Genomic DNA, 26,266 nt, shown 5'->3' with positions numbered 1-26,266 from the left:
TTTTTGCAATTGTGTATTATTTATTATTATATAGTGTGTATTACTATAAATGCTTAAATCTATTTTTAAATTTTCATAAATTAGAAACCCAGGTGTTTTGAAGATCTCTAATATCTATAAAGTGGTTAAACATTTTTGAATATAATTAAAAAGTGAATTTGGCTGGTTTAATGTCCTTGTGAAAAGCTTAGCCATTGCTGAGAACAAAAATGTTGTCTCCCAAGGCTCCTGCAGGATCAGCATTCATAGATGATCTGATCTCTCCTTTTCTGAAGAAATTCAAAGGACCAGTCTACTTGCTGATTCTTCACAGCAATCATTGTCTCTGCTCCTTACAAATGTTTTCACTCAAGCATGACTCATACCGGAAGACCATGTAATTGTTTATTAAAAAAAATAAATCATAGTAACTATATACATATTCTCAAATTTACCAAGTGATAGTCTTAATGCTTTAAAAGTGATAGTTGGTGGATACTTTCTTAACATTCCTAACCTAGTATTCTTCAAGGACAGAAGGCTAAGTAACCTTTTCCTACTCCTATGGGAATTATTTTTCCTAGTCAGTTATGTAACTAACGAACAGAATTGTCTATCATGCAAGATCTGTTTACAGTAGCTATGCTGAGCTTGGCCAGTTTCCAAAACAAGTCAGCTAGCTCAAACTGGAAAGGATTAGTGTTGGTTGAACTTAAGAAACTTTAGACGTGATTCAACAAAATTGCTTTATTTAGCCTAGTGATTCAACAAACCTGCTCAAGATATATTTGGAACTATCAGTAATTATTACTTAGACTGTTCTAATAATGATAAAATCAGGTAATAATGCAATTTTGGTTTGTTTATAATATCGGTGTGGGTTTGCTGTACACATAAACTGTCTCCATGAATATATTATACAGTAGTATAAAAAACACAAAACAGCATTGTTGAAATCTTATAATGTAATATAGTTAAAACAATTATTTCTAAGAATAGTTGTAATCTGGTATATTTTTAATACGGTTCAGAAGTCGAGACTTGTAGTCCCATCAATATGATTTCTATCTAGGTCTCCAGGCTCCCAACTTGCAGTGCAAAAGTGTGTAAAAACATTTCTGGAAAAAATATTTAAAATATGAAAACATATGTTTTACAAAGCAAGAATGCAATCCTTTACTTAACCATTCACTGCATAGTACAATTAATTATGTTTCAGTCAATATTTGTTTTTGATTAAACTACTACCTCCTCAAACCTACAACTGAAGATTGGAATTCTGAGTACTCTGCTGCTTGTTTAATTTATCTTTTCCTTCTAGACATTTTTGTACCACTGACAATTCTTAATTTAAATGAAGAATTTAGAAACACCTAAAAATATAACTAGCCCCCTCCTCTTGAACTATATCACGAAAGTAAATGTATATATGATGCGTTTGCCAGCTCGAGTTCTCGCCTCTGACAATAAATGCAACCAAATATAGCAGCCACAATCCAGCAATCCGATGCTCGAAATGTGACTTCAAGCTTTGCAAGGTGAATCGACGCAAGATCAAGAGCGCCTTGTTTCCGCGAAGTTACGTTACTTTCTTGGTGCGGAGGGTGGTGGTGGTGCCATTTTTTATTTTTTTTTAAGATTTGGAAAGGGCTAATCTGGGTAGGGTAGACTCCCCCTCCCTTCTCCCCTCGTTCTGTCTCCTGCAACAGGAGAGACAAGAACCCGTTCCGTCGCATTAACATGTCGCTGCGTCTCCAGAGGATGGACAAAAAGGGACAAAACACCGCACAGGAAGAGAAGGAGAGAGGCGAAGGGGCGGGCTAATCGGAAGCCTCGGCCAGCCAATGGGCGGGAAAGAAAACCGGATCGGCCATTCAAAAACGCGTTCAGGCTGAGACGAGCCGTCACCGCTTCTGAGGGAGAGCCGCTGCTTTGTTCACGCCTCATTGCCGTCACTGCCTCTTTTTTTTCGCTTGTCATCCTCAAGGCGGCCGGGAAGCTCCTCATCCCTCACCTTTCCCCGCCGCAGGATGACCGACCAAGCACCCGGTCAGGGAGAACTATCCGCTCGCGGAGCCCGCATCGCCGATGGCGCCGCGGGGCTCCTGGACAAAGGCTTCGAGAGGTACCTCGACGACCCTTTCGACTCGGACCAAAACCCTCAGGTGACCGCCACGTTTCGACCCGCTCCGGGCGGCTTGCAGGGTCTCCCCTAGGATATTTTGCGCCGCATCACATCACATCGGGCTCCGGGAGGGGGGGGCAAACAAAAGTCGTCTTTGAGGGTGGATAACAGATTAACACAGTTGGAAGGGACCTAGTGGGTCATCTAGTCCAACCCCTCCCCAAAGCAGGAGCGCCTGCGCCTTTTCTGACAAATGGCCGTCCAGTTTCTTCTTGAAAGCTTCCAGTGATGAAGCTCCCACAACTTCTGAAGGCAACTTCTGTTCCATTGGTTGGTTGCTCTCACTGTCAGAAAATTTCTCCTTATTTCCAGGTTGAATCTTTCCTTGGTCAGTTTCCATCCATTATTCCTTATCTGGCCATCAAGTGGTTTGAGAAAATAGTTTAACCCCTTCCTGTCTCTGGCAGCCCTTCAAATATTGGAAGACTGCTATCCTGTCTCCCATTGGCCCTTCTCTTCATTAAACTGCAGATTAACAGATTAGCAGAGTTGGAAGAGACCTTGTAGGTCAGTGGTGGGATTCATTTATTTTACCACTGGTTCTGTGGGCGTGGCTTGGTGGGCGTGGCAGGGAAAGGATACTGCAAAACTCCCATTCCCTTCTGATCTGCTGGGACTCAGGAGGCAAAGAATAGATGGGGGTGGGGCCAGTCAGAGGTGGTATTTACTGGTTCTCCAAACTACTCAAAATTTCACTACCGATTCTCCAGAACTGGTCAGAACCTGCTGAATATCACCTCTGTTGTAGGTCATCTAGTACAACCCCCCACCCAAGCAGTAGACACTATACCTATACCATTTCTGACAAATGGCAGTCCAATCTCTTTTTGAAAGCCTCTGGTGATTAAGCTTCCACAACTTCCAAAGGCAAACTATTGAATCTCTCCTTGCTCAGTTTCCATCCATTGTTCCTTATCTTGCCCTCAGGTGCTTTGGAAATTAGTTTGACCCCCTCCTTTCTGTGGCAGCCCTGAAAAATTGCTATCATGTCTCCCCTGGTCTTTCTCTTCACTAGATTAGCCATGCCCAGTTCCTGCAACCATTTATTGTATGCTTTAGTCTTCAGTCCCCTAATCATCTTGATTGCTCTTCTCTGCACTCTTTCTAGAATCTCAGCATCTTTTTATAGAATGGTGGCCAAATCAGGATGCAGTATTCTAGGTTTGGTCTTACTAAGGCTTTATAGACTCAAGAGTGGCATTAGTACCTCATTTGCTATTGATTGTATCCCTCTGTTAATGCAATTTAGGATTGCATTTGGATTTCTTGATTATCTTTAAGTGGATATATCTTTTCTCTCTTGAATAAAACCTCAGTGGAAGTAAAATAGTACAGTCTGTAGAGATTCTCAGTCATCAGGTCATGGTTGTCCCAAAGGTGCTTTTTTCAGGATCCAACTGGACTTTCTTGTTTTTTTTCTTTTGAAGACTTTTCGCTTCTCATCCAAAAAGGTTCTTCAGCTCTGACAGGATAGTGGAGAATGGAAAGATTTATATTCCTTCCTGGTCATTTGCATCCTTTTAGAGGGTCATTGAAGCACTTCCAGGTTTATCTGTGTCCTCAGGATCACCTGAGTAGTGGAAATGGTTCCTGTAGGCTGCAATGTTTTCCTCTGGAAATCCATTCCCACTCCCACACCATTCAAAGGATGTTCATCTCAAATTGTATAGCTAAGGAAGTTAGAAGTTTAAGAAGAATTTGGGGAGTGGGGGTTCTGTAGGTACTGGAAAAGCTAGATTGAACGATGCATGTTCAGGTGTAAGGATATCAGGTGAACAAAGTGAACCAGGGGGAAGATAATGGCTTTGAACTATTTGGGGAGCGAAGATATCTATAATAAATAAATGATGGAAATGGCAAGGCAATGAAATGATGTTTCAGGTACCCCAGATAATGTGAGTAAAGGCAGAAGGAAGTCCAGGAAATGTGAGGTGTGAGATTTAAGCATCTCTAACTTTTCTTCCTAGAGGTAGAGAAATAAGGCAGTTATTTTACCTCCAAGTTACCGGAATAAGATTTGCAGCACTTTTCAGGATCAAAAGATGCAAACCCATCAATACTGCACCTTTTCCCAAATTGGTGCCTCCTAAACTTGTAGATTTCTATTCCCATTGTGGTTATGGTAGGATTATCTCAAAGGGACGGTAGGCAAAACTGCTATAACAAACCAGAAATTCAAGAAGAGAGAAGTGATAGCAGCTGCAGTTTGTTTTAGCTCAACTCTATTAAGTATCATGCAAGTCTGGTTCAATATCAAGTCTGGTTCCAGGATCTCAAATTAACTCTGTCTGACATCCACTATGTTTTTAAGCAGCAAAGCAGTTGTCTAGGACTGGAACATACTTACCGAACCTATACATAAGACAGCATTGCCTATGCAAAAGCTTGTAGGGAAGGGGAAAGAAAAGTTATGTAAGTTGATTTTAAAATGCACATAGTAAATAAAGTAGTTCTTGACTTACAGTAGTTCATTTAATGACCATTTGAAATTAATATGGCACTGAAAGAAGTGGCTTATTATCATTTTTCACACTTATGACCAATGTAGCATCCCCATGATCACATGATTTACATTCAGATGCTGGACAACTGGTTCATATTTATGATAGTTGCAGTGTCCAATGGTCATGTGACCACCTTTTGAGACTTTCTGACAAGTAAAGTCAAAGGGGAATGCAGAGTCACTTAACAACCTACTAATTCAACAACTGCAGTGATTCACTCAACAAATGTCACAAGAAAAGTTGTAAAATGTGATAAAATTCACTTAACAAATTTCTCACCAACATAAATTCTGGGTTCAACTGTGGTTGTAAGTCGAGGACTACCTCTAATGCTAGCTATCTTTGAGAATCAGATAACTGGTTGCGCCTTGTCACATATGGCAGGTAATATGTAACATTCACAAATTATTTTCATATTGCTCTTTGGTTTAGTAGATTAACATTTTGATACATTTATTACTTTAAAATTTTGCCATATGAAAATAGAAGATGTTAATGGTGACTTGCTGAATTTGTTACTTTTATTCTCAGGGCATTTTGAATTTTGGAACAAGCGAGAACAAGCTTTGTTTTGATTTACTACAGGAAAGGGTAAGTTTGGATTCTTATTAAATGTGTAGGTCTCTAAATTTTAGACATATTTAAAAGATTGATGGCTATGATTTGCTATATTTAAATAATCTAATAATATCGAGAAAAGATAATTATCATAGGCACACATTCTTTGCTGTGTTGTAATTCCTGTTGATAATTGATGTATGGAATATAATTGTCATCAGGTTAGCCTGTAAAGATGTATATAGTTATTAAAGATTAACATCAACTGAGTTCATGTAAGTGAGCTAATTTCCATACTAAAAACACCATGTAAATCAATAGAATCAAGTAACTCATACAAAGTATTGTCTCCCTTTCTTTACAACAATGGATAGCTTTCGAAACCTGATATGAATTATTTGGAGCCTCGTTTACTCCAATACTCGGATACCCAAGGCATTAAAAGGTACAGTATGAAGAATCATTACCCAATTTTAAAAAATGTTTTGAAACAAATTAACATTTATATTTCTAATTCCACCTGGATTACAAAGGGTACACTGTGTATATGGTTTCTATTTCTACCTTCACAATGTTTCAGTAAAGGACAGGGAAGCGGGATTCCATTGACTATTCCATTATTTCCTAATACTAATGTTTTGTGATAAAGTTCTTTCTGTGGATATATTGAAATTAAAGGCTGAATAAAAATATGATTATTTCAGTTTACATTCTAATTTATCATCACATTTGAAACTTTTCAGCCCTATTCTACATTATGCAATTACAATAATGACTATGACCATTTGATAACTATTAATGAACTCTTAACAGTGGATATTCATTAAAAATGATTAAAAACCATAATATTTTTAAATTAATAATTACATGTCTTCAATGTTTTTTCTGAAAATATATTTCTTGTATGTCCCAAAATTTTGGTTTTAAATTTGACAACTATTGTACTGTTTCACTATGAGTGCAAGTCATACTGCTATTTGAAGAGATCAGAAAGATGTGCCTTCTATTGCAAGAACTTTTTCAGAACTTCAGTTGTGGTGATAACATCCTCAGTATGCTTTTGAAAAATCCATTAGTATTAATCTTTTGCTCTTCTTTGTTTTCCTTCTGCATCATGCTGTAACAGATATTTTTGCTTCTGATGATCCAAAGAGGAGGGAAATGAAAAAAAAAATTAAGTTTTCTCTATTCTTGCTGATGTGAGCTGCCAACATCTTAGAAATGTTTCTTAGGACTGACTGTATTTTTCAGAGTATAAGACGCACCTTCCCCCCCCCCCAAAAGACCACCCACTTCGCAAAAATGGACGTGCAGACGGTTTGAGAGGCCTGCAAAGTGCTCCTGGGGGCTGGGGAGGCAAAAATGAGCAAAAAACGCCTTTTTGCTCATTTTTGCTCTCCTCCCAGCCCCCAGGAACACTTTACAGGGCTCTCAAACTCTCTTCATGCCCCGTTTTTCCCAAAAAAATAAGGTACGCAGAGGGTTTGGGAGGACTGCAGAGTGCAAATTTTTTTTTTTAATTTACTTCTTCAAAATCTTGGATTTCTCTTATACTCCGGTGCGTCTTAAACTCGGAAAAATACAGTAGTTGGTGCTTCTAGGATGAGATCTTTCTAAACATGGAATACTTTCTCATCCAAATTCTTGGTGGTATCAAGATAACTAAAACAACTTTAAAATAAAATTGTGCTCTGAATACTGTAATCCTTACTTTAATTACTGTTTGAGTAATTCTTTTTGCTAGATTTCAAATCAAGATTTCGGAAGTAAAAATCAGTATATCAAATTTATGCTCGAGATCAAATCTGCCGAACATTGTTTGAATTCTACTTGTGTTATTTTTCATATAACAATAGATAAAAATGTTATGGCAAATTATTTGGTTAATGTGTTAATTATGGATATATATTAATTTTAAATTTTAGCTTCCGAGAAGAAATTGCCAAATTTCTTACTGAATATGCAAATGCTTCAGTACCGTTAGATCCAGAACATGTAAGATGCAAGGATATTTTTTGTCTTTCTTTATTGTTGGTAACATTTGATGAAACTTATCTAAAATGTGATTTTTAATAAAGTTAATTAAATTTATTACTTTTAAATTGGTTTGGAAAATATGCTGGGATATATCACAATATTTTTATGCTCAAACTAGTGTCAAATTGTTAGGTAAGTTTTAGATTCCTAACTTCTTCATGTTATCAGTCCCAGCATAGATATATTTATAATGATAATTTGGAAATAATATTCAGGTTTCTTAACATTTCTGAAAATGTTCTATTTCTGTTTGAATTATCTTCATTCCTAACTCAGGTACAGTCACATTACCTATTTACAGTAGCATACTTTCCTATCAAATTAGAATAGCATTATCTGTGACTGCCTATCGATAGTCACACAATATGGAAATACTAGCTTAGAGGAGTATTTGCTTACTGACTGCCTGGACTGTTCAAAATTATAATGGTTGGTTAAAAAAAAAAAGCTTTGCGACCAATCCTCACATGAATGATTGTTCCAGCATCCTGCAGTCACATGATCACCATTTGGGTGCTTCACAATCAGCATTTATAGCTGTCATACCATCCTGTGACCACTATTTGCAAGCTTCACAAACCAACAAAATGTATAGAAAACACAGAAATGAAATTGTGAGTTGTGGTCATGTGATATCTTGTGTAATGACTGTAGTGATTTAATAATGAAAGTGGAAGTGACATCATAAAATAGGCACATTGTATGATTTTTCACTTGGCCATAGCAACACTTAGCAACGGAGATGTCAGTCCCAGTTGTAGTCATTAAGCAAGGACTACCTGTAGACCTTAATAATTTCAAACAACATAATCTCCCAGACACTTTAATGTCATAAGGATTATTAGATACCACCCAAACCCATGATGTGATTGTTTTTAGACTGGTCCCTTAGTATTTCAAATGATTACCAATGTTGTTAATTGCAACTTGGCATTTATCTAGATTATTGTGATGAATGGCTGCTGCGCTGTCTTTGCAACTCTTTCGACTGTGTTGTGTGATCCTGGAGGTAAGGCAGCTTTAGTGTGTGTATATATATATATATGTCAACTCTGAAGCGAACCTGGCTGAAGTCTCATAGTTGCCACAAGCTCTGAGAGGGAGAAGGGAGAGGAAAATAGGTAGGCTTGCTGATAATCAAAACAAAAAGTGTTCTTGTGGGAACTAAGGTCATCCTAACAGGTGGCAGTTGAAGGAGGAGAGAAATGACCAAGCAGCCTCCCAGGCTACTTTCATTGGACAATATGACAGGTGACATCTGAGGGGGAAAATATTTGTTCTTTTAATTAGGGAAAAAAACGTGGAAACTTTTAAAGTTGGTTTTCACTAGCTGTGCCAATATGATGTATCCAATAAACATGTTCTTTGAGGAATCTACGTGCCTCAGATTTCTGCTTTTAGCGGGTATATTACTTGAAACACTGACAATGTATATATTTGTGTGTGCGTGATTTTCATGCAGTATATGTTACTGTAATAATTTTCAGCAATGTCTTTTTAAAAGCATATGTTTTCCATTGGCTGATATCAAGAGATAACTTTTTCTGACAGGTGATATTTACAGTTAACACTATTTATGTGATTTTCAAAAAACACTGCTAAAATTAAACTATTGATGTGCACTCTTAAATACCTGAATATAATTCTAATAAAGTCTCATTAGTTAATGATTTTTTAAATAAAAGAGGATATAATACTGCTAAAATGTTTAGTTAACTAATAAATAGCATAATAATAGCGTTTATTTTAAAACTGTTAGGATTTATGGAACACAATAATGAAAATGAAGCAAAATAGTATAGTGCTTTATAATGGTTAGTAAAAGTCTCTTGAAAAATATTTCCTTTGTTTGTTTGTGTTTTTTTACAGATGGATATCTAATTCCAACTCCATATTATGGTGGCATAAATTCCAAAACTTGGCTATATGGTGGAATGCAACCTATTCATGTACCATTATTCAGTGAGGTATTCTTTTTATTACATATAAATAAAAAAGTGTATCATTGTATTTACCCTTTTCAATAGAGGGAAGTTCTACCACCATGCTTTTAATGCCTAAACCATTGACTACATTGATGTTTCCTCAAGTTTGTTCAGGATTTTTTTAGTAATAACTGCAATATCTTATTGAGTTATTAACATTGAGAGTTTTGGATTTTAGGTAGCTGACAAAGGAAGCCAACCGTTTCAATTAACAGTTGAAAAATTAGAAGCTGCGTACCAAGAAGCCACGGAAAAGGTAGGAATATTTTTGTTTGAACTTCATATTCTACCGGTAATTGTAGATGAATACTATTTGTAATTGATTTTAACCTTTCTGGTAAAACACATCGTGCTAAAATACAAGAGAGGCAAATGTGTTGACAAGTAGGGAATTGATTGAGAATTTTTTCATTATCTTTATCCTTCCTATATTACCCCTATTCTGTTCAGTCTGTTAGCCAGTAGGCATATTTAGAATTTCAAGAACATGTCATGAGTAGTTTCCCCAAATATTTATTTATTTATTGAATTTAGATTGCTGCCTTTTGCCCATAGCGACTGAAGGTGGCTTACAGAATATAAAACCACATTTAAAACAATAAAACTAATAAAAAGAATCAAATAAATTAATATAGTACAATATAGCAAAATCACCTCCCACCCCGCACCCCAGCAACAGCAGATCACACGAGTCATTTAATGGGCTCCATCCCGCTCTGGGTTTCCCAGGCCTGCTGGCAGAACCAGGTCTTCAGTGCCTTATGGAAGAGTATTAGAATGGAGGCCATTCTAATCTCTGGGGGAATGATGAGAAGGGCCTTCTTCTGGGTCCCACCAGGTGTATCTCCTTCGGAAATGGGACCTGCACACCGGGGTCTGCATAAAATCATGCGGGCCACTGCATTTTTGCACCAACTGGAGCTTCCGGATGCTCTTCAAGGGGAACCCCATGTAGAACATGTTGCAATAGTCAAGACAGGAAGTGACTAGGGCATGAGCGACTGTGAGTAGGGACTGCTGGTCCAGGAAAGGGCATAACTGGCGCCAAATCCGCAGTTGCACAAAGGCCCTACTGGCCATGACCGCCACCAGCAGGAGTCGTGAGTCCAGGAAAATCCCTAAATTAAGCACATGGTCTGTTTGGGGTAGTGCCACACCATCCAAGACCAAAGGTGGCAATTCTCCCTGAGCCAACGAACCCCAAACCCAGAGTCACTTGGTCTTGCCAGGGTTTAGTTTCAATCTGTTGCTTCCCATTCAGCCCCAACTGCCTCTAGGCACTATGAGAGGGAGGACACGGCATCAGTTAACTTACCATGGGACGAGACGTACAGTTGAGTATCAGTCAGCATATTGGTGATACCTCAGTCCATGGTGACGGATGATCTCACCCAGAGGCTTCATATAAATGTTGAACAGGAGAGGAGAGAGTACCGAACCCTGCGGAACCCTGTAAAGCAGTGAGCGAGGACACTGACTGAGAGTGGCTGCAGAAGAAGGAAGTGAACCAGGATAGCAGAAGGAGAATACTATGGTTGATGGTATTGAAAGCCACCAAGAGGTCAAGTAGAGCAAGGATGGATGAACTACCCCCATTCTGCTCCCGCCAGAGATCATCCAAAAGTGTGACCAATGCCATTTCTTTCCCAAATCCAAGTCTGAATTTTGATTGGTAGGGGTCAAGATGATCTGTTTCATCCAGAAACATCTGGAACCACCGCACGACCACCTTCTCAACAACCTTCCCCCAAAAGGGAAGATTGGGAACAGGTCAGAAATTATCCAACGAGCTGGAGTCCAGTGATGGCTTCTTAAGAAGAGAGCGGATCACAGCCTCCTTAAAGTGCTGGGACACCACCCCCTCCTCTAGGAAAGCATTAATCACAGCCAGTCCTCCTGCCTGTCACCTCCTGGGAAGCTTTCACAAGACAGGAGGGACATGGGTCTAAAACACAGGTGCTTGCACACTGCTGTCCACTTTCTTGGGAGCAACAGGATCAAACTGTTCCCAGATAACAGGGCGAGAACCTACCTCAGGGACTTCCATCGGACCAGCAAACACGCTGGAATCTAACTGGGAATGAAGTCGAGCGCTTTTGTCTTCCAGAAAATCTGCAAATTCCTCAGCGCATCTCTTCAGGTGCACCTCAATCACCTCTTTCCCCAGGAGGAGGTGGCTCACCTTAAAGAGGGTCGCTGGGTGATTATCTGCAGACACAATGTGGAGAAGTATTTACACTTCGTTGCACGAATCGCCACTACGTAGGCCTTAGTAGCAGTTCTTACCCATGTTCGATCAAGTTTATCCCAGTGGCGCTCTACACATCTCCTCATGCATTTCATCCCTCTCAGTTCCTCTGTATACCACGGGGCATAGAGAGGTCTACGGATGAGGAGAGGTCACATTGGTACAATCCTATCCAGGGCCTCAGTCACCTTCCTATTCCAAACAGTGACTAAGAGCTCAGCTGGACTGCACAGTGGATCTGCAGTTATAACTCCCAGCTTCTTCTGGAACCCATCCGGATGCATTAGTCGATGGGGGAGGACCAATCTAATAGGTCCTTCCTCTCTGCCGGGGTGGTAGTGGTGGTGGTGGTTTACAGCTCTTGAGAAACTCATTGCCACCAGACTAATCTGACCATGACAATGGGACCAAGGACAGGTCCATCAATTTTAGGTCACATAGGCACTGCTCTCACAAGAACCCCAAATTGGGTGTGTGGCCACTATTGCTAGTAGGACCCTGGATGACCTGGGACAGGCCTATGGAAGTTATGGTTTCCATGAAATATTGGGCTGCCCCCACCCCCGGGATTGGAGGCTAATATCCCCCAGAACTCCACCACCAGCCCTACGGCGAGGTCCAGGAGCCCAGGTAGGGAAGCTGCCATGCAGCAGGGAGGCTGGTAGAGCAGCAGCAATCCCTCCTGATCCCTTAAGCCCAATCTAAGAAAAAGGGTCTCACAGCCGGGCACTTGTGGAGCAGTGCCTATGGAGACTACTAGAGATTCTCTGATAATAACAGCCACACCCCCTCCCCGGCCCTGAGGTCTAGACTGGTGCCATGCTCGATAATCCACTGGACATATTTCTATGAGGGAATGCCTCCCTCTGGGTCCAGCCAGGTTTCAGTTATACAAGCCAGATCAGCCTTCTCTTGGAGGAAGCTGATCTGACATTTAAAAGCAGCAGCCTAAGACCTGAGCCACTACAGATCTGCTAACCAGGTAAATGAAGTGAGTGCAAGGGGGCAGAACATGAGACCAATACTAAACATCAAGGTCGCGTTCCCTGTCCCTTCCCCGTCCCTTGACTCCCTTGTCTCCTGTTACCTGACACCACTGAAATAGGTCGCCCTCTTCTGCCTTCCCTGAGAAACATTCCATCCCCCATCCCCAACACTCCTCCTTAAAAAAGCTCTCACCCACCAACCAAGGAGCCATTCTTCTCCCGTAGTTCTCACCTGGGGAAAAGGGACCAACACACTCGCCTCTCACTCAATTTTCCCTTCCAGTCCCAGGATTCCCCAAGCAGCCTTCCCAGGCCCAGCTACAGAACATTCAGAGGATTGCAGAAGCAAAATTGCAGAAGGTAGCCAGAAAAATAGCTAGAAGGCCTGCTGTGCTGCACTGGAAATTTAGCAGCAGTGTAGTCCTACGGTGTCTCATGAAGTTCACATTTCCAAGCTCCCACTTACCAGTTAACCTCAGGAAATCCCAACGGCAGCCTGCCACTCTCCACAGCATTATTAACCACAAGTAAGTCCAGCTGCCAACAAAGGCCAATGAAGCTTGTCTCTTCTGTCAGCTCTGGCTCCATCAGATGACCCAGGCCACGGCTAGCTGCTTTGCTGACTTTTGGGTTCTCAGACCAGGGTTTAGCTTCAGTTAGGGGAATCCAGGGGGAGTGGAGGTGGAGACCAGGGAAATCACACAATCGTAAATCATCCACCTCCTGTGCTCCATCTCCTTGTCTTACCTTCCAACTGCCACTTTAGCTGAATATGGCCACAAACAAAATATGCCACTAACACAACCTTTCCTTCTATCTTTAGGATGATCCTATTATTCAGTGTACCTTTATTATCAAAGATATGGGAGAGGATATTTCCAAACAAATTACTATACAGCTTCTGCACACTACTTTTATTTTCAAAAGTAATAAAGCAATATTGGCTGGTAGATGCTTTTCAGTAAGCAGTCTTTCAACTTAATTTGTTTTAAAATTAAAAAATATCCTAAAAGATAAGTTATTACCGTGTTTCCCCAAAAATAAGACAGGGTCTTATTTTCTTTTGACCCCCCCCCCCCAAATAAGCGCTTGGCCTTATTTTTGGGAGGGTCTTATTTTTGAGATGCAGAAGGTGGCGAGCATGGTCACCTCACGGCTGCTGCTGTGTTGCAATATTTTTGGGGAGGGCTTATTTTAGTGCATGTGCTCAAAAGCCTGATTGGGTTTATTATCTGGGGAAGTCTTATTTTCGGGGAAACAGGGTAATAATAGGAAGTTTAGCAATCATGCCTGGGGCATCTCTCTTGACCTAAACACTCCTCATAATTCACAGAGTAGCTCTGGCTTCTGAAAAGGGCAGAAGGAAACCTGGAGCACCACTGGAGGAAAACAAGGGATGAATCTCACCAGATACAACTTACAGCTGTTATTAAGGCCTATCTTGTGGCAGAAATAGCAGTGAAACACCATTATTTCTCCACCCTCTCTGCATTCATAGAGTATTGCCTGGCAGCCCTGTTCAAGATCACTTGGTCCCTCCTCAGACAGGAGGACTCAGGTGATCATCTTCAGACCATGCAGAGAAATATTTTGAATACCTGATGGACAGAATGGTTCCCACTTGGAACTAATGCTACCAGTTCTGTTAGAGATGCCTGGATAAAGGTCTTACCTGGTTATTTTTGGGAATGGTTTGATCCTGTTGTACCTGGGAAAGTGAACAGGGCCTTTGATGCTGTCAGTGCAGCGACTTTTCAAATCCCTGGCCCTCCTATCTGGTGAAAGCTTTCAGAACTTGGTGACTGCCTGGTGATTCAGGCAGATTCTTCACTGCAGGAGGGGGGGACCATTAGTGGGTTTCTACCGGTTTTACTACCGGTTCACTTGTGCACGCTCTCTCTTTCTCTCTCTCTCTCTCTCTCTCTCTCTTGCACGTGTGATGCTTTTGCGCATGTACAGAAGCATCTGGATGGCAGGCAGAGCTGAACCAGGATAAACTGGGAGCAACTTACCTCTGGGGGGGGGACATTTCCAGGATCTTTTAAGAAGCCTCTAGTTTGCCCCCTCCTCAGAAAGCCGTTTCTTGACCTTACCTGTCTGAACAATTTTTATCCAATTTCCACCTTCCCTTTCTGGAAAAGATAGTAGAAAAGGCAGCTTCAGAGGGTCCTGGATGAAACAGATTATCTCGACCCCTTCCAGTCAGGATTCAGACCTGGCTATGAGACAGAAAAATTATTGGTTACACTTTGGATGAACTGTGGCATGAGCAGGATGGGAATAGTGCATCCATCCTTGGCTTCTCAGTGGCCTTCAGTACCATTGACCATGGTATCCTTTTGGGACTGGTCAACCTATTCTTGTGATATTTGGCTCCTTTCTCCAAGGCAGGTCCTAATCCCTGTTAATAGTGAGTGAGAGACCTAGGCCATAGCTGCTCCTTTATTGTTTGCTCACCACAGTGTACTCTCGAGTCCCTGCGGGGAGAGGGGGGCGGTATATAAATTTAATAAAACTCAAACTCAAAAACTCAAACTCTCCACCCCTTTTTAACGTATACACGAACCTACTGGGTGAGACCATTGAATGAGGTGCCATCAGTATCCTGGTGATAGTCAACCTTACATCTCCATCTCCAGTGACTCAAATGCACTGCCCTTTCACGGTGCCTGAAGACGTGGGTGACTGGATGTGGGAAAACAGGCTTCAACTGAACCATGGGAAGACCCTCTGGCTTTGGGTGGGTGGAGCTTGGAGAGCTGGAACTTTAACATTTCTAGATGGGGTTGCATCACAACAGACAGACCCAGTGTGCAATATGGAGATGATCTGGGCTCAAAAAGCAGGTGGCAATTGTGGATAGGAGAGCCTTTGCACAATTTTGTTGAGCTCCTTCCTGGATTGGGAGTCCCTGCAGTCAGTTAAACAAGTCTAATAATCTCATTTTTGGGCTATTGCAACATGCTCTTGGGTGGCGAGGGGGTGGGGCTACCCTTGAAGATTATTTGGAAGCTACATGTAGTGCAGAATGCAGCTGCATGACACTTATTGGTGGCCCATGGTTGCCAGATTGCTTTTAGGTCCAGTTCAAGTGTTGATTATCACCCTTAAAGCCCTTCATTGCATGGCTCCTGGCTATCTGAGGAACCATCTCACCCCAAAGGGATTGGTCTGCACCACCCAGAAGGGGCATGCTGAAGATATGTCAAGTAATTCCAACTGGCCGGGATCCAGGACAACTAATTCTGCTATGGCTCCTGTCCTTTGGAACTTCATGCAGCCCCCACCCTTTGTGAAATTTGCAACCAGTCATTTGGCTTTCTGAAAGGGTCTGAAGAACTGGCTTGGGGCTGCAAAGTGGTGTGTCATTCTGGATTAATGGACTAGATAAGTCACACATACACACACATGGGGGCATCTTGCTCCTTGCCCCTATCTTTTTCAATTTCAAACTAATTTACAGTTATTTTGGTATAATGATTGTAAGCCACTTATATTCACTTCCTGGTGAGGTACTATGAGTCATTGAAACGGCATGTTTCTGCATCAAGGTTGCAGAGTGTGAAAACTTCACATGATCTTTTTAAATCCAGTAGAATTCTTACTAACAATAACATAAGTAACAATTACAGCAGCCAACTGTACATTTTTGTGGAATATTATGTATTTTCCTTCTTTACTTTACTAAAATTATTGCCATTATTTGAAAAAAAATGCTGTATATTTATACAGAAGTCTTCAGTTTTTATTTTCAGTTATTTCATTCATTGTTTTTAATCTAGAATCAATTAAAAATAAAAATCCAAATGTTCTTGTTGGCTATAATTAGATGAATGCAATATGGTTGAAGTGCCTCTTTTAACTGATATAAAATATTTGTTCTTGGACTTTCTGAAATTTATCTTTTTAGCCATTAAGGATGAAAGCTAATAAGAGAAAAATGCTGCAATTTTAAGGTCATTTTCTTGAATGGCAAAGACTGATGTTGCAGGAATAAATATGCATGTAAACAGTCTGCTGTTTTCCATATGTGAGTGACATTTTTAATAAAGGATGGCAGTGTTGCAGATTCCGTCTGCAAGTATGCTTGACGTCATGTTGGCGTCTCCGACTATCAGTTTTTCTTTTTTCAGGGCATCCGAATCAGAGCATTAATCCTGATCAACCCTCACAATCCATTAGGGGACATTTACCCAGCACAGTTACTGACAGAATGTCTAGAGTTTGCACACAGGTTTGCGTGCTAGAGCTGTTTATTTGGGATTTAATTTTCCATAATGCATTATTTCACTTATGAAATGATTTTGGCAATTTCCTTTCATTTTACATGTGCTAAATATGATTACCTGCCCTACTTAGGAAGTATATTGGGGCAATAATTTATCTTCTACGTTTTGTGAAAAAACAGAGAATTCTTCAATGACCAATTTATGAAAACATAATAGTGATTATTAATTTATGCATTGCTAGGGCAAGGCTACTCTTGTTAAAACACCAATCCCTGATGTACGTATGTATATATACGTATATATGTCAGAAATTGAATAATGGTCATTGCCAAAATCAATAGTAATAGTAGTGTGTAATATATTAAACTCTTGATTTCAAAAGTATTTTGATAGCAATTTATGAAATGGGGATTGAGGAAAGCCTTTAATTTTAAATTTAGATATTTTAAAATATTTTAAAATCAGTAAATAGAAAGCTATATGGTATATGAGTAAATATATCTGTATCTTGCACAAAGAAGGGTGTTTTGTTTAAAACAAAAATAAAAGTTTCCAGTTGCCTCATTTTATTGCAGTATATTCAAATAGTTAATTGTCTTTGAATACATTCTTATAGTTCCTTTAATTTATACACTATACTTTTAAATATGTCCACAATTTTTTTCTTACTTTCAGTGAAACTTTAAATTTATTGATTTATAGTCAAGACACCAAAAAAATACGAGGAAACAAACAGAAAGACTACTAGTACAAAAATTAGATAGCAAATAGAGAGATAATATTTTAAAGCCATAAAAAATAGCCATTGCACTGCAGACAAGCAACAAATGAATGATTTTTTTCAGAAATGTTTAATGTAATAATCGTTTTACAAGCTGTAAGTGTAAACCCTATAATGGTAAAGGTTCTCCTCACATATATGTGCTAGTCATTCCCGACTCTAAGGGGCAGTGCTCGTCTCCATTTCAAAGCCAAAGAGCCAGCCCTGTCCGAAAATGTCTCCGTGGTCATGTAGCTGGCATGACTAAACACCGAATGTGCTTGGAATGCTGTTATCTTCCCACCAAAGTGGTCCCTATTTTTCTACTTGCATTTTTTACATGCTTTCGGACTGCTAGGTTGGCAGAAGCTGGGACAAGTAACTGGACTTCACTCCATTATGCGGCGCTAGGGATTCGAACTGCTTAACCTGCTGACCTTTCTGATTGACAAGCTCAGTATCGTAGCCACTGAGCCACCTAATGCTACCTTCCATCTTTTTGTGATTTTTTAAAAAAAATTAATGACTAGAGTAGAAATAACGTTTTCAAAGCTTTTTAAGCCTCAAGATTAATGTTTGTCTATCTATATGTCCTGATAAATGTTGAACTGCATTTGACATTAGAAATAAAAATAATAATTAACATAATTTTTCCAAGGAACGGTTTTTGAAAAACATTTCTAAATATTTAATATTTCTATCAGTAGCAAACTTCTGAATGTCTAGGAATATTAGAATTAAGAATTCAGTTTGTTATATTGTTGTGACTTTTCATCGTGTAATGTAAGAATTTCTAAGGGTTTTTAAATATGTTTTTAATACTAGTCTTACAGATATTATGTTAAGAATTACTGAACAAAGTAATGAATCCATGAACTAAAATTAATGCTTGAAGACTTTAAGAAATTCTTATATATTTTTCTGTATATAGGCATGAGTTACATACAATAATGGATGAAATTTACATGCTGTCAGTATATGGTGATACCACATTTACAAGCATCCTTAGCTTAAAGAGGTAAGGAACACTTCTATTGGAAAGCCTTTATTGAGACAGACTGTAATAGCGGAATTTTGCAAGACTTCCTATGAAATTTTCTTTTCTCCCTTCTTATACCCCAGAGATTCAAGGGGGGAATCAGTCTCTTTCTAATATTTTCCCTTGCTCTGGGGGACGAGGGAACATATTCTGCACTTGTTCATGTCTTAACAGCTCCTGGATAATTTCCCTAAGGTCACCTCAATGGATAGGTAAAGGTTCCCCTGCACATGCATGCTGGTCATTTCTCAATGGATACCTCAGTGTTTCTCAATCTTTGCAAGTTTAAAAGGTGTGAACTAGCTGGGGAATGTGGAGAATTGAAGTCCACACCTCTTAAACCTGCCATGGTGGAGAAACACTACATATTTTTTCCAGAATAATATTTGATGTAATATCATATATATGACTCAAGAGTTAGTAGACTTTTCTACCGACTTTTTCTATTCTAACAAAACCCAAAGTAAAAAAAAACCAAGAAAATTGATGTTTGAATTTTATTAATACCTTTATTATTAAATGTACTATTTAATATTAAAATTAAGCCTGATAAAAATTTGGTACAAATTTTTGCTAGCTCATTGATCTTCACAGTAGGGAGCATTCATATTCAAAAGACTTTGCTGTCAGCTCCATAATGTTTTAAGGGTTTAAAGATTAATGCTAATATCAATAAGCAATTAGCAAAACTTATTGTAGTTAGCAGTCGTTGCCGTATTCTCTATCTGTTGCAACTTTTGGATACATCTCAAGTATGTCTGCATTCCATAGGTAGAATATGTTGTAATTTTCATCTGGCAAAGGGCTCATCAACCATTGAAATGTAGGTAATTATATACAGTGTAGTAGCTTTAAGATCTATCCAGACTATTTTTTATAAAAAATACCATATACTCTTTAATACTATGTTTATGATTTAGCACTCTCTTGTGTGAAGAATGTTTTCATTAGGCTCTAATGACGAAGTCCTAATACATTGCTTCATTCCTTAGTCTTATTGCAACATGGCAAGCCAACTTCTTTAATAGAAGTTTCAGTAGTGACAATGCGCCTTATAATATGCTCAGAATAGCAACAGTATATTAGCCATAAGAGCAGGAAAGATGTACAAAAAGGCTGGAAAACACGAGGACACGGCTCTACATATCTTATAAACCCAGCATAAGTTTTTTATTTATTTGAAGTAATTATTTTTCTGTGTGTTTATAGCATTGTACATTTTCATACAAAATACAAGTAATCCTCACTCAGCTACAGTGTTTGGGATTGGAAACTCCATCATTAAGTAATACAGTTGTAAGCCAAAAAACCAGGCACTGAGCGACAGCAGTTCCAGTTGCCAATTTTTAAGCAAAGATTACATGATTGTGACTTTCTGCTGGCTTCCCCATTGACTTTGCTTCTGTAAAACCAGCAGGCGAAGTCACAAATTTTGATCATGTGTCTGTGGTACACTGCAATACTCATTAAGTACAAGTTCCAGTTGTCAGCACAACTCATTGTAAATTCGAACAGTTGCTGAATGAGTAATTTATTAAACAATGACCACTTATATAGTGAAAGCTCATAAATAGTTTTAAAAGTACTGTTCACTAGCATAAAGCTATATTATTGTGGTCATTAAATAAGCACTATCTATAATTCATTTTATCAAACTTACATTAATTTCAGAAGGTACAATTCCAGTGGCCCTCATTATTTGCAATCTCATTACATGGTTTTACATATCTTCAATTGATAATTATAAACCACTCCTTATATTTTTTGTAATTTGTGAGTAATGAGGCCACTAGTAAGTGTGACAGATTTTCTCTTTCAGAGTATACTTGTCCTTATAATTAAAGATTTTTTTAAAGAATATATTAATTCTTTGTGAATATTTCTTTTTAGTTTACCTGATCCAGACCGAACCCATTTTATGTGGGGATTTAGCAAGGTAGGTTAAAGATAGTTGATATCAATGTGTATTCAATATGTTCCTGAGAGTCAAATTTTCCTTTCCCATACTATTCCGTTTGCACTGTAGAAATTATTAATGTTACTGCTATTGGTGAAACTGGAATTCAGATTTTTTTCCCTCTTACTATTGTATGACAGCTTGTAGTGGGACCTGGGCAATCTAATTAAAATCAAAGCACAGTTTAATCTCTTTAATCTAAAAAAATAATCAAAAACAAAGAAAGTGGTAAGAAGACCTACACTTCCTCAGTTTTTCATAGTATTCAGAGTCTGCAGCAAACCTCAGCAAACTATAGGTGACACACAAAAGACACCCTTGTGCACTTATAGCCCAGTCTGTGTGCAAATATGCAAGCAGCTTTTCTTGTATTCTGATTCCACATTTTAGAATTTTACATTTCCTTATTATGCCTACCCCTTTGAATTCTGTGCAAATGTGTATATATTTCTGGTTATAATAGTTCTTTCAAATGCCAGTAGGAAAGTATATATTTCTATAGTTATTTGTTGTTAATAATAACCTTTGTCTGCTGCTAAATCCCTGATACCATGAAAATAACTTCTTTCTCACACATACACCCTTACCTCTCCCAAAGCTGCTAAATCTGCATTAGGTGGTCTAGACTCAAAGACTGTTGCCTTTAGACAGAAGCTGTGGGTGTTTTTTTTTCTTTTTCTAAAGATCTATGTGGTGCTCTCAGCCAAAACTATTGTCTAGTGCTATTAATTTGATAAGATCAACAGAGAAAGTTATTAATAAATTCTGCTTTGAATTATTTATGCATAAAAAGATAGCAGTTAATTTTTTTACATGTAAATTTTTGGATTATATAAATGAACTTTGAGAATTTCCATATTTTATCTGAATTACAAATTCTGAACCTTGATTTATTTATGGATATGCATAGGGCACTGCCATTTTAAGGGAATTTGAAATTACATTGTTCTTTATGTCTCCTTTCTAGGATTTTGGCATGTGTGGTATTCGAGTTGGAGTATTATACACCAGAAACCATTATATCAGGAAAGCAGTTAATCAGCTTGTCATTTTTCATGGATGTCCTGGCCCTGTACAGCATGTTCTCCAACAAATCCTTAAAGACAGAGGTTAGACAAATCTGAAAATGTGACTGTAGATTCACACAAACAGCATCTAAATAATGAACATAGAGCCAGTTTGGTGTAATGGTCAAAGTATCAGGCTGGAAATCAAGAGTTTGAATTCTAGTCCTGTCTTAGACACAAAGCCAGTAACGGTGGCTTTGATTCGGTTTCTCTCTCTCTCAGCCTTAGGAAGGAGGCAAAGGCATACCATTTCTGAAATCCTGCAAGAAAGTTGTAGGGGCTTGTCCATGTAGCTGCTAGAGTCAATGACTCAAAAGCCAAATAAAATAAAAATGAAATAAATAAAAATTGATCTTTAGAACAATAGCTGTTGAATTTTAAAAAAATAATAATTATCACCCTAATTGTGACCAAAGTAGGATTTCCCAAACATTATTGTATTCAGTAGCAAGTTATGTGAACAAAATTTACACTAAAATCCAGCTAAAACCCACTGTATTTTTTCTATTACCATTAATTTGTCACTGTTATTGGTTGATACTATCCATGTTAGTGATCATAATTAGAAAAATACTTAACTAATATGTTAAAATGTCAGATTATTTAATCCTCCAATAGCATGAGTCACTTTTTGAAGCTAGAGTTACATTTAAAACTATAAACTAACAAAAATTCCTCCACATCCCTGTTCTTACTCTAAAATTCTTACTGAACAACCAGATTATACAGCAATTAAAAAATTGGACATTGAAAAACTAGAAAAGTTTTTAGAGTATGTGTTTTGAAAATATAAGCATGCTACATGAAAACTGCTAAGTTTTCTCTGCTTTTTCCTGCTTTCATCTATGATAAAACCTAAGGTAAAAGACAGTGTATAAATTCCATCCCAGCTGCGCAAAAGCAAATAATGACCTCATACATCATGATAAGTCACGTGACATGATTGAGTTTAACACCCATGGTACAAAAAAAAAAGGGAAATAAAAATGCATTATTATTTGTATTGTTTTGACAGACTGGCTGGATAATGTCTTTTTCCCAACAAATAAAAAAAGATTAAAAGAAGCTCAAAACATTCTTGTGGATGGTCTTGCAGAAGTTGGAATACCTGTTTTAAAAAGCTCAGCAGGGTTATATGTGTGGGCTGATTTCAGGAAGGTATGTAAAAAATATAAAAAAATAAAAAGTATTGATTGAAGAAAATAGGTTCTATTGGCCATTTGAAAAATAAGGATGAAAATATTGATATTTTAAAATGATAATTGATGTTTCTATATCAATCATTCAAAATATTTTGAGGCAGTAATATATAAAATATTTTGCTTCAAAATAATTTTAAGATGAAATATACAAAATTTTTCACCATGGACATTTTGTAAATGTTTCAATCTTCTGAAAGAAAACCCACCAAAATACTTAAAATGGTCTTGTTCTACATTCATAGTTAGAGTATTTAATGAAATTTTGCATTTGTTAAAATTTTAAAACAGAACATTTTGCATATCCTACATTACTTAATATTGTTTTAGTTAAAACTCCTACAGGTTGTATTATCCTAGTGATGAGAATACAGAATAATAACATATACCCTTAATAGTAAATTTATGTATCTAAGTTAGGGGAAAAGTTGGAGATTTGGGAATTCATTGATAACTTTGATCAGATCAGAACCAGTTTGGTCTAGTGATTAAGGTCTCACCAGGCTCAAGATTGATTCAGCCTTCCATCCCTTCAAGGCGGGTAAAATGAGGACCCAAATTATTGAGGGCAATATGCTGTCTTTACACCACTGAAAGAGGGCTGTAAAGCACTGTAAAGTGGTATATAGGTCTAAGTCAGTGATGGCGAACCTATGGCACACGTTATGGGTGCGGCACACCCACAAACTACCCCCCTGCGCTCCTCCCACTTATGGCACGCGAGCCAAAAAAGGTTCGCCATCGCTGGTCTAAGTGCAATCAGGCTAGAAACTAGGAGGCCATGAGTTCTAGTTCTGCCTTAGGCATGAAAGTGAACTGTGTGATTTTGGGCCAGTTTTTCTCTCTCTATCTCATAGGATTGTTGTGGGGAAAATAGAAGGAAGAAATATTTGCCATCTTGAGTTATTCATAACAATAATAAAGGTGGAAAATAAAATCTTTTTTTAATTCTTTTCATATAAGGTGCTTATTATGTTAATTATAATTATTTTATGTAACACAATTCATGTTGTTTTGTTTTAGTTTTTAAAAACACAGACATTTGAAGCTGAAATGGATTTATGGATGAAGATTCTTGATGAAAAACTTCTTATTAGTCCTGGGAAGGCCTTCTGCTGTTATGAACCTGGATGGTTTAGAATAGTTTTCTCAGATTCTGTAGATAAGATTATTTTGTGTAAGTTTTGAGTTCTATAAAATTATTGTGGTTCTTTTTCCATTTATACAGCCCCCATTCCTGATATCAGCTCCAGGGGTCTCCAATCCTGGCAATTTTAAGCTTGGCGGACTTCAACTTCCAGAATTCCCGAGCTAGCAAAGCTATCACTTAGGGATGATAGTAGATAGCTTTGCTGGCTCGGGAATTCTGGGAGTTGAAGTCTGCACAGGCTTAAAGTTGCCAAGGTTGGGGACCCTTGAACTAGATACATAATGACTCAATCAGAAAATATAGTTTTGATACCTTATTCTATTGTTCATTCAAAAGAGCACAAACATATAATGAAAAATATTTTAATATATCTATTTTTTACGATGTATTTGATCTTTCTTGATCATTTGAGAGAACAATGATAAAGAAAATTGATTAGTGCTGTAAATGAAGTAAGAATTGTAAATAAAGATACTGCTTGATTATACTAATTGAATATTTTTCTGAAACATTAATTTATATTTACTAAAAATAAGTCAATAGAATTTGAAAGTTAATTATTGTTTTCTAAAAAGCTTTTGAAAAAAATTAATACTGGGATATAATTGAAGGTGATATGATAAGTTTCCGATCAGGGTACATTGCTATAACTTATAATTTAGAATTTTCTGGGTGAAGAATTGTTTACATTTCATTTCTAATACTTCTATGTGATGAGAGACTTTATTTATTGGAATAAGCCTGTTTAGTCTAATCTAATGAATTTGGGATTTTAAATTGCACATCCATGTCCCTCCTAGCAATACATTAATTTTAGATTTGCTAAGCTTTTTGTTGAATGCACAAACACAGCCTTGATATAAATGCATTCTCTAAAGTTGATTATTCTTTTTGTTTTTATAGGCATTCAGAGACTTCAACAATTGCTTTGTGATAAAACGGATGAACCTGTTACGCTTTGTTCATCTCCTGAAGGAAACAAATGTACTGAGTCAGATGACAATGTTTCCGCTAATGTCATAAATATATCAGTGGATGATATGTCAGAGGGTTATTCACAGCTGAAGAAAATAGCTGTTTTCTAAGATCTGGACTGACAACACAAATAACCTGTTTTTATGTATATTATGACTCCTTTTCTTTTCTCTTTATATTATCTGAAGATAGCTTTTACCTTGTTTGTAATTTATGGTTATTAATTTAAAATCAGGACTATCATATCTGAGAAAGATTAACTTCCTTAATGAGGTTTCTCTTAACTGAAGTGTTAAGCTATATTGGAAAATAACCGACCATTTCTCAATGTGTTCTTTCAGACAGGTTCCAAGGCTGGAAGCAATGCTTCTACTGGCAAACAACCAGTTGAGGAAAATGGGCGTTGGTACTTACCTGATACACTCATTCTCACTGCAATGCAGACAGCAGTCAGATAGGGTTAACTCCGTCCAGTAACCAATAGGGCTGAGTCTACAGTTTATAAAACCATCCTCCGTGCTGCTCCTCCCCAGCTTTCGACGAAGGTGGACTGACGTTAGTTGATGTGATGAAGGAGAAGGAAAAAAAGGGAAAAGGAAGAGAAAGGCCTACCCTAGTCCTAGCAAGGGATGGAACCTAACCAGAACAGGGTGGGGCTATCTTCATCTGAAGTGAGAATGAGCGTATCAGGTAAGTACCAATGCCTATTCTCCACGATTGGTGGAGACAGCAGTCAGATAGGGACATACCCAAGCTTGGGCCGTGTTAAGGGAGGGATCTGGTCCCCATGGAAGAGAAGTCCAAGGCATGGACTTGTTGTAAAACCCTCCTTCCAAAGGCAGCTTCAGCAGAAGCAAAGTGGTCTATCTTTTATTTTTAATAAAAATTTTATTTTCAAACAAACAAAAACACACAAAGCATATAACATAAAAACCTCTTCAACTGCGTACAGTGTGTTGATTGGTTACAAGGTCTTTCTGCGTCCTTTCCATAGTCATCACTTGAGCTTTATCAAAAATCACATGTTGTCAATCAAATATCTTTGTATATATTATTATTATATTTCATTTGTTTAATTATCACGATTGTTTCTCCATTTTAAACAAGGTATTCTAAATATGTATCCATTTATAATAATTAATTATATCTTCAATATATCCAATAAAATGATTTTTTATATCCTATTGTAAGTCATTCTATTATTTTAGCTTTGATAACGTTCTCTAATAATTTCCAATTCCATGTTTTTTACATTATTAGTATCATCAATCTAATATACACATATACAAATTGTTATAATTATTAAACATCCATTAAGCATAGCTATTATTGCATCCTTTTTATATGAGGCATGTTAAATTTGAAGTAAATTTATATTATGGCATTTCATTACATCATCCTGAAATCA

At 37.9% G+C, this 26,266-nt stretch overlaps 1 protein-coding gene across 1 annotated transcript; it reads left to right on the top strand.

Annotated features, from left to right (window-relative positions):
- The first annotated feature begins 1,900 nt into the window (after positions 1 to 1,900).
- LOC309381671 (1-aminocyclopropane-1-carboxylate synthase-like protein 1) lies at positions 1,901 to 26,042 on the top strand. Its single transcript, XM_081932923.1, has 14 exons — positions 1,901 to 2,144; positions 5,200 to 5,259; positions 5,601 to 5,671; positions 7,152 to 7,221; positions 8,206 to 8,272; positions 9,133 to 9,230; positions 9,427 to 9,504; positions 16,616 to 16,716; positions 18,403 to 18,489; positions 20,401 to 20,446; positions 21,435 to 21,576; positions 22,550 to 22,692; positions 23,757 to 23,910; positions 24,787 to 26,042. Exons 1-14 carry the CDS (start codon positions 2,010 to 2,012, stop codon positions 24,966 to 24,968), a joined length of 1,434 nt encoding a protein of 477 aa, XP_081789049.1. The 5' UTR covers positions 1,901 to 2,009; the 3' UTR covers positions 24,969 to 26,042.
- Positions 26,043 to 26,266: the final 224 nt, after the last annotated feature.

This window comes from Natrix helvetica, assembly GCF_964273705.1.
Source record: "Natrix helvetica genome assembly, chromosome: Z".
Lineage (NCBI taxonomy): Eukaryota > Metazoa > Chordata > Lepidosauria > Squamata > Natricidae > Natrix > Natrix helvetica.
The sequence above is the reverse complement of the archived record's forward strand: the minus strand, read 5'-3'. Positions and strand labels throughout refer to the sequence as shown.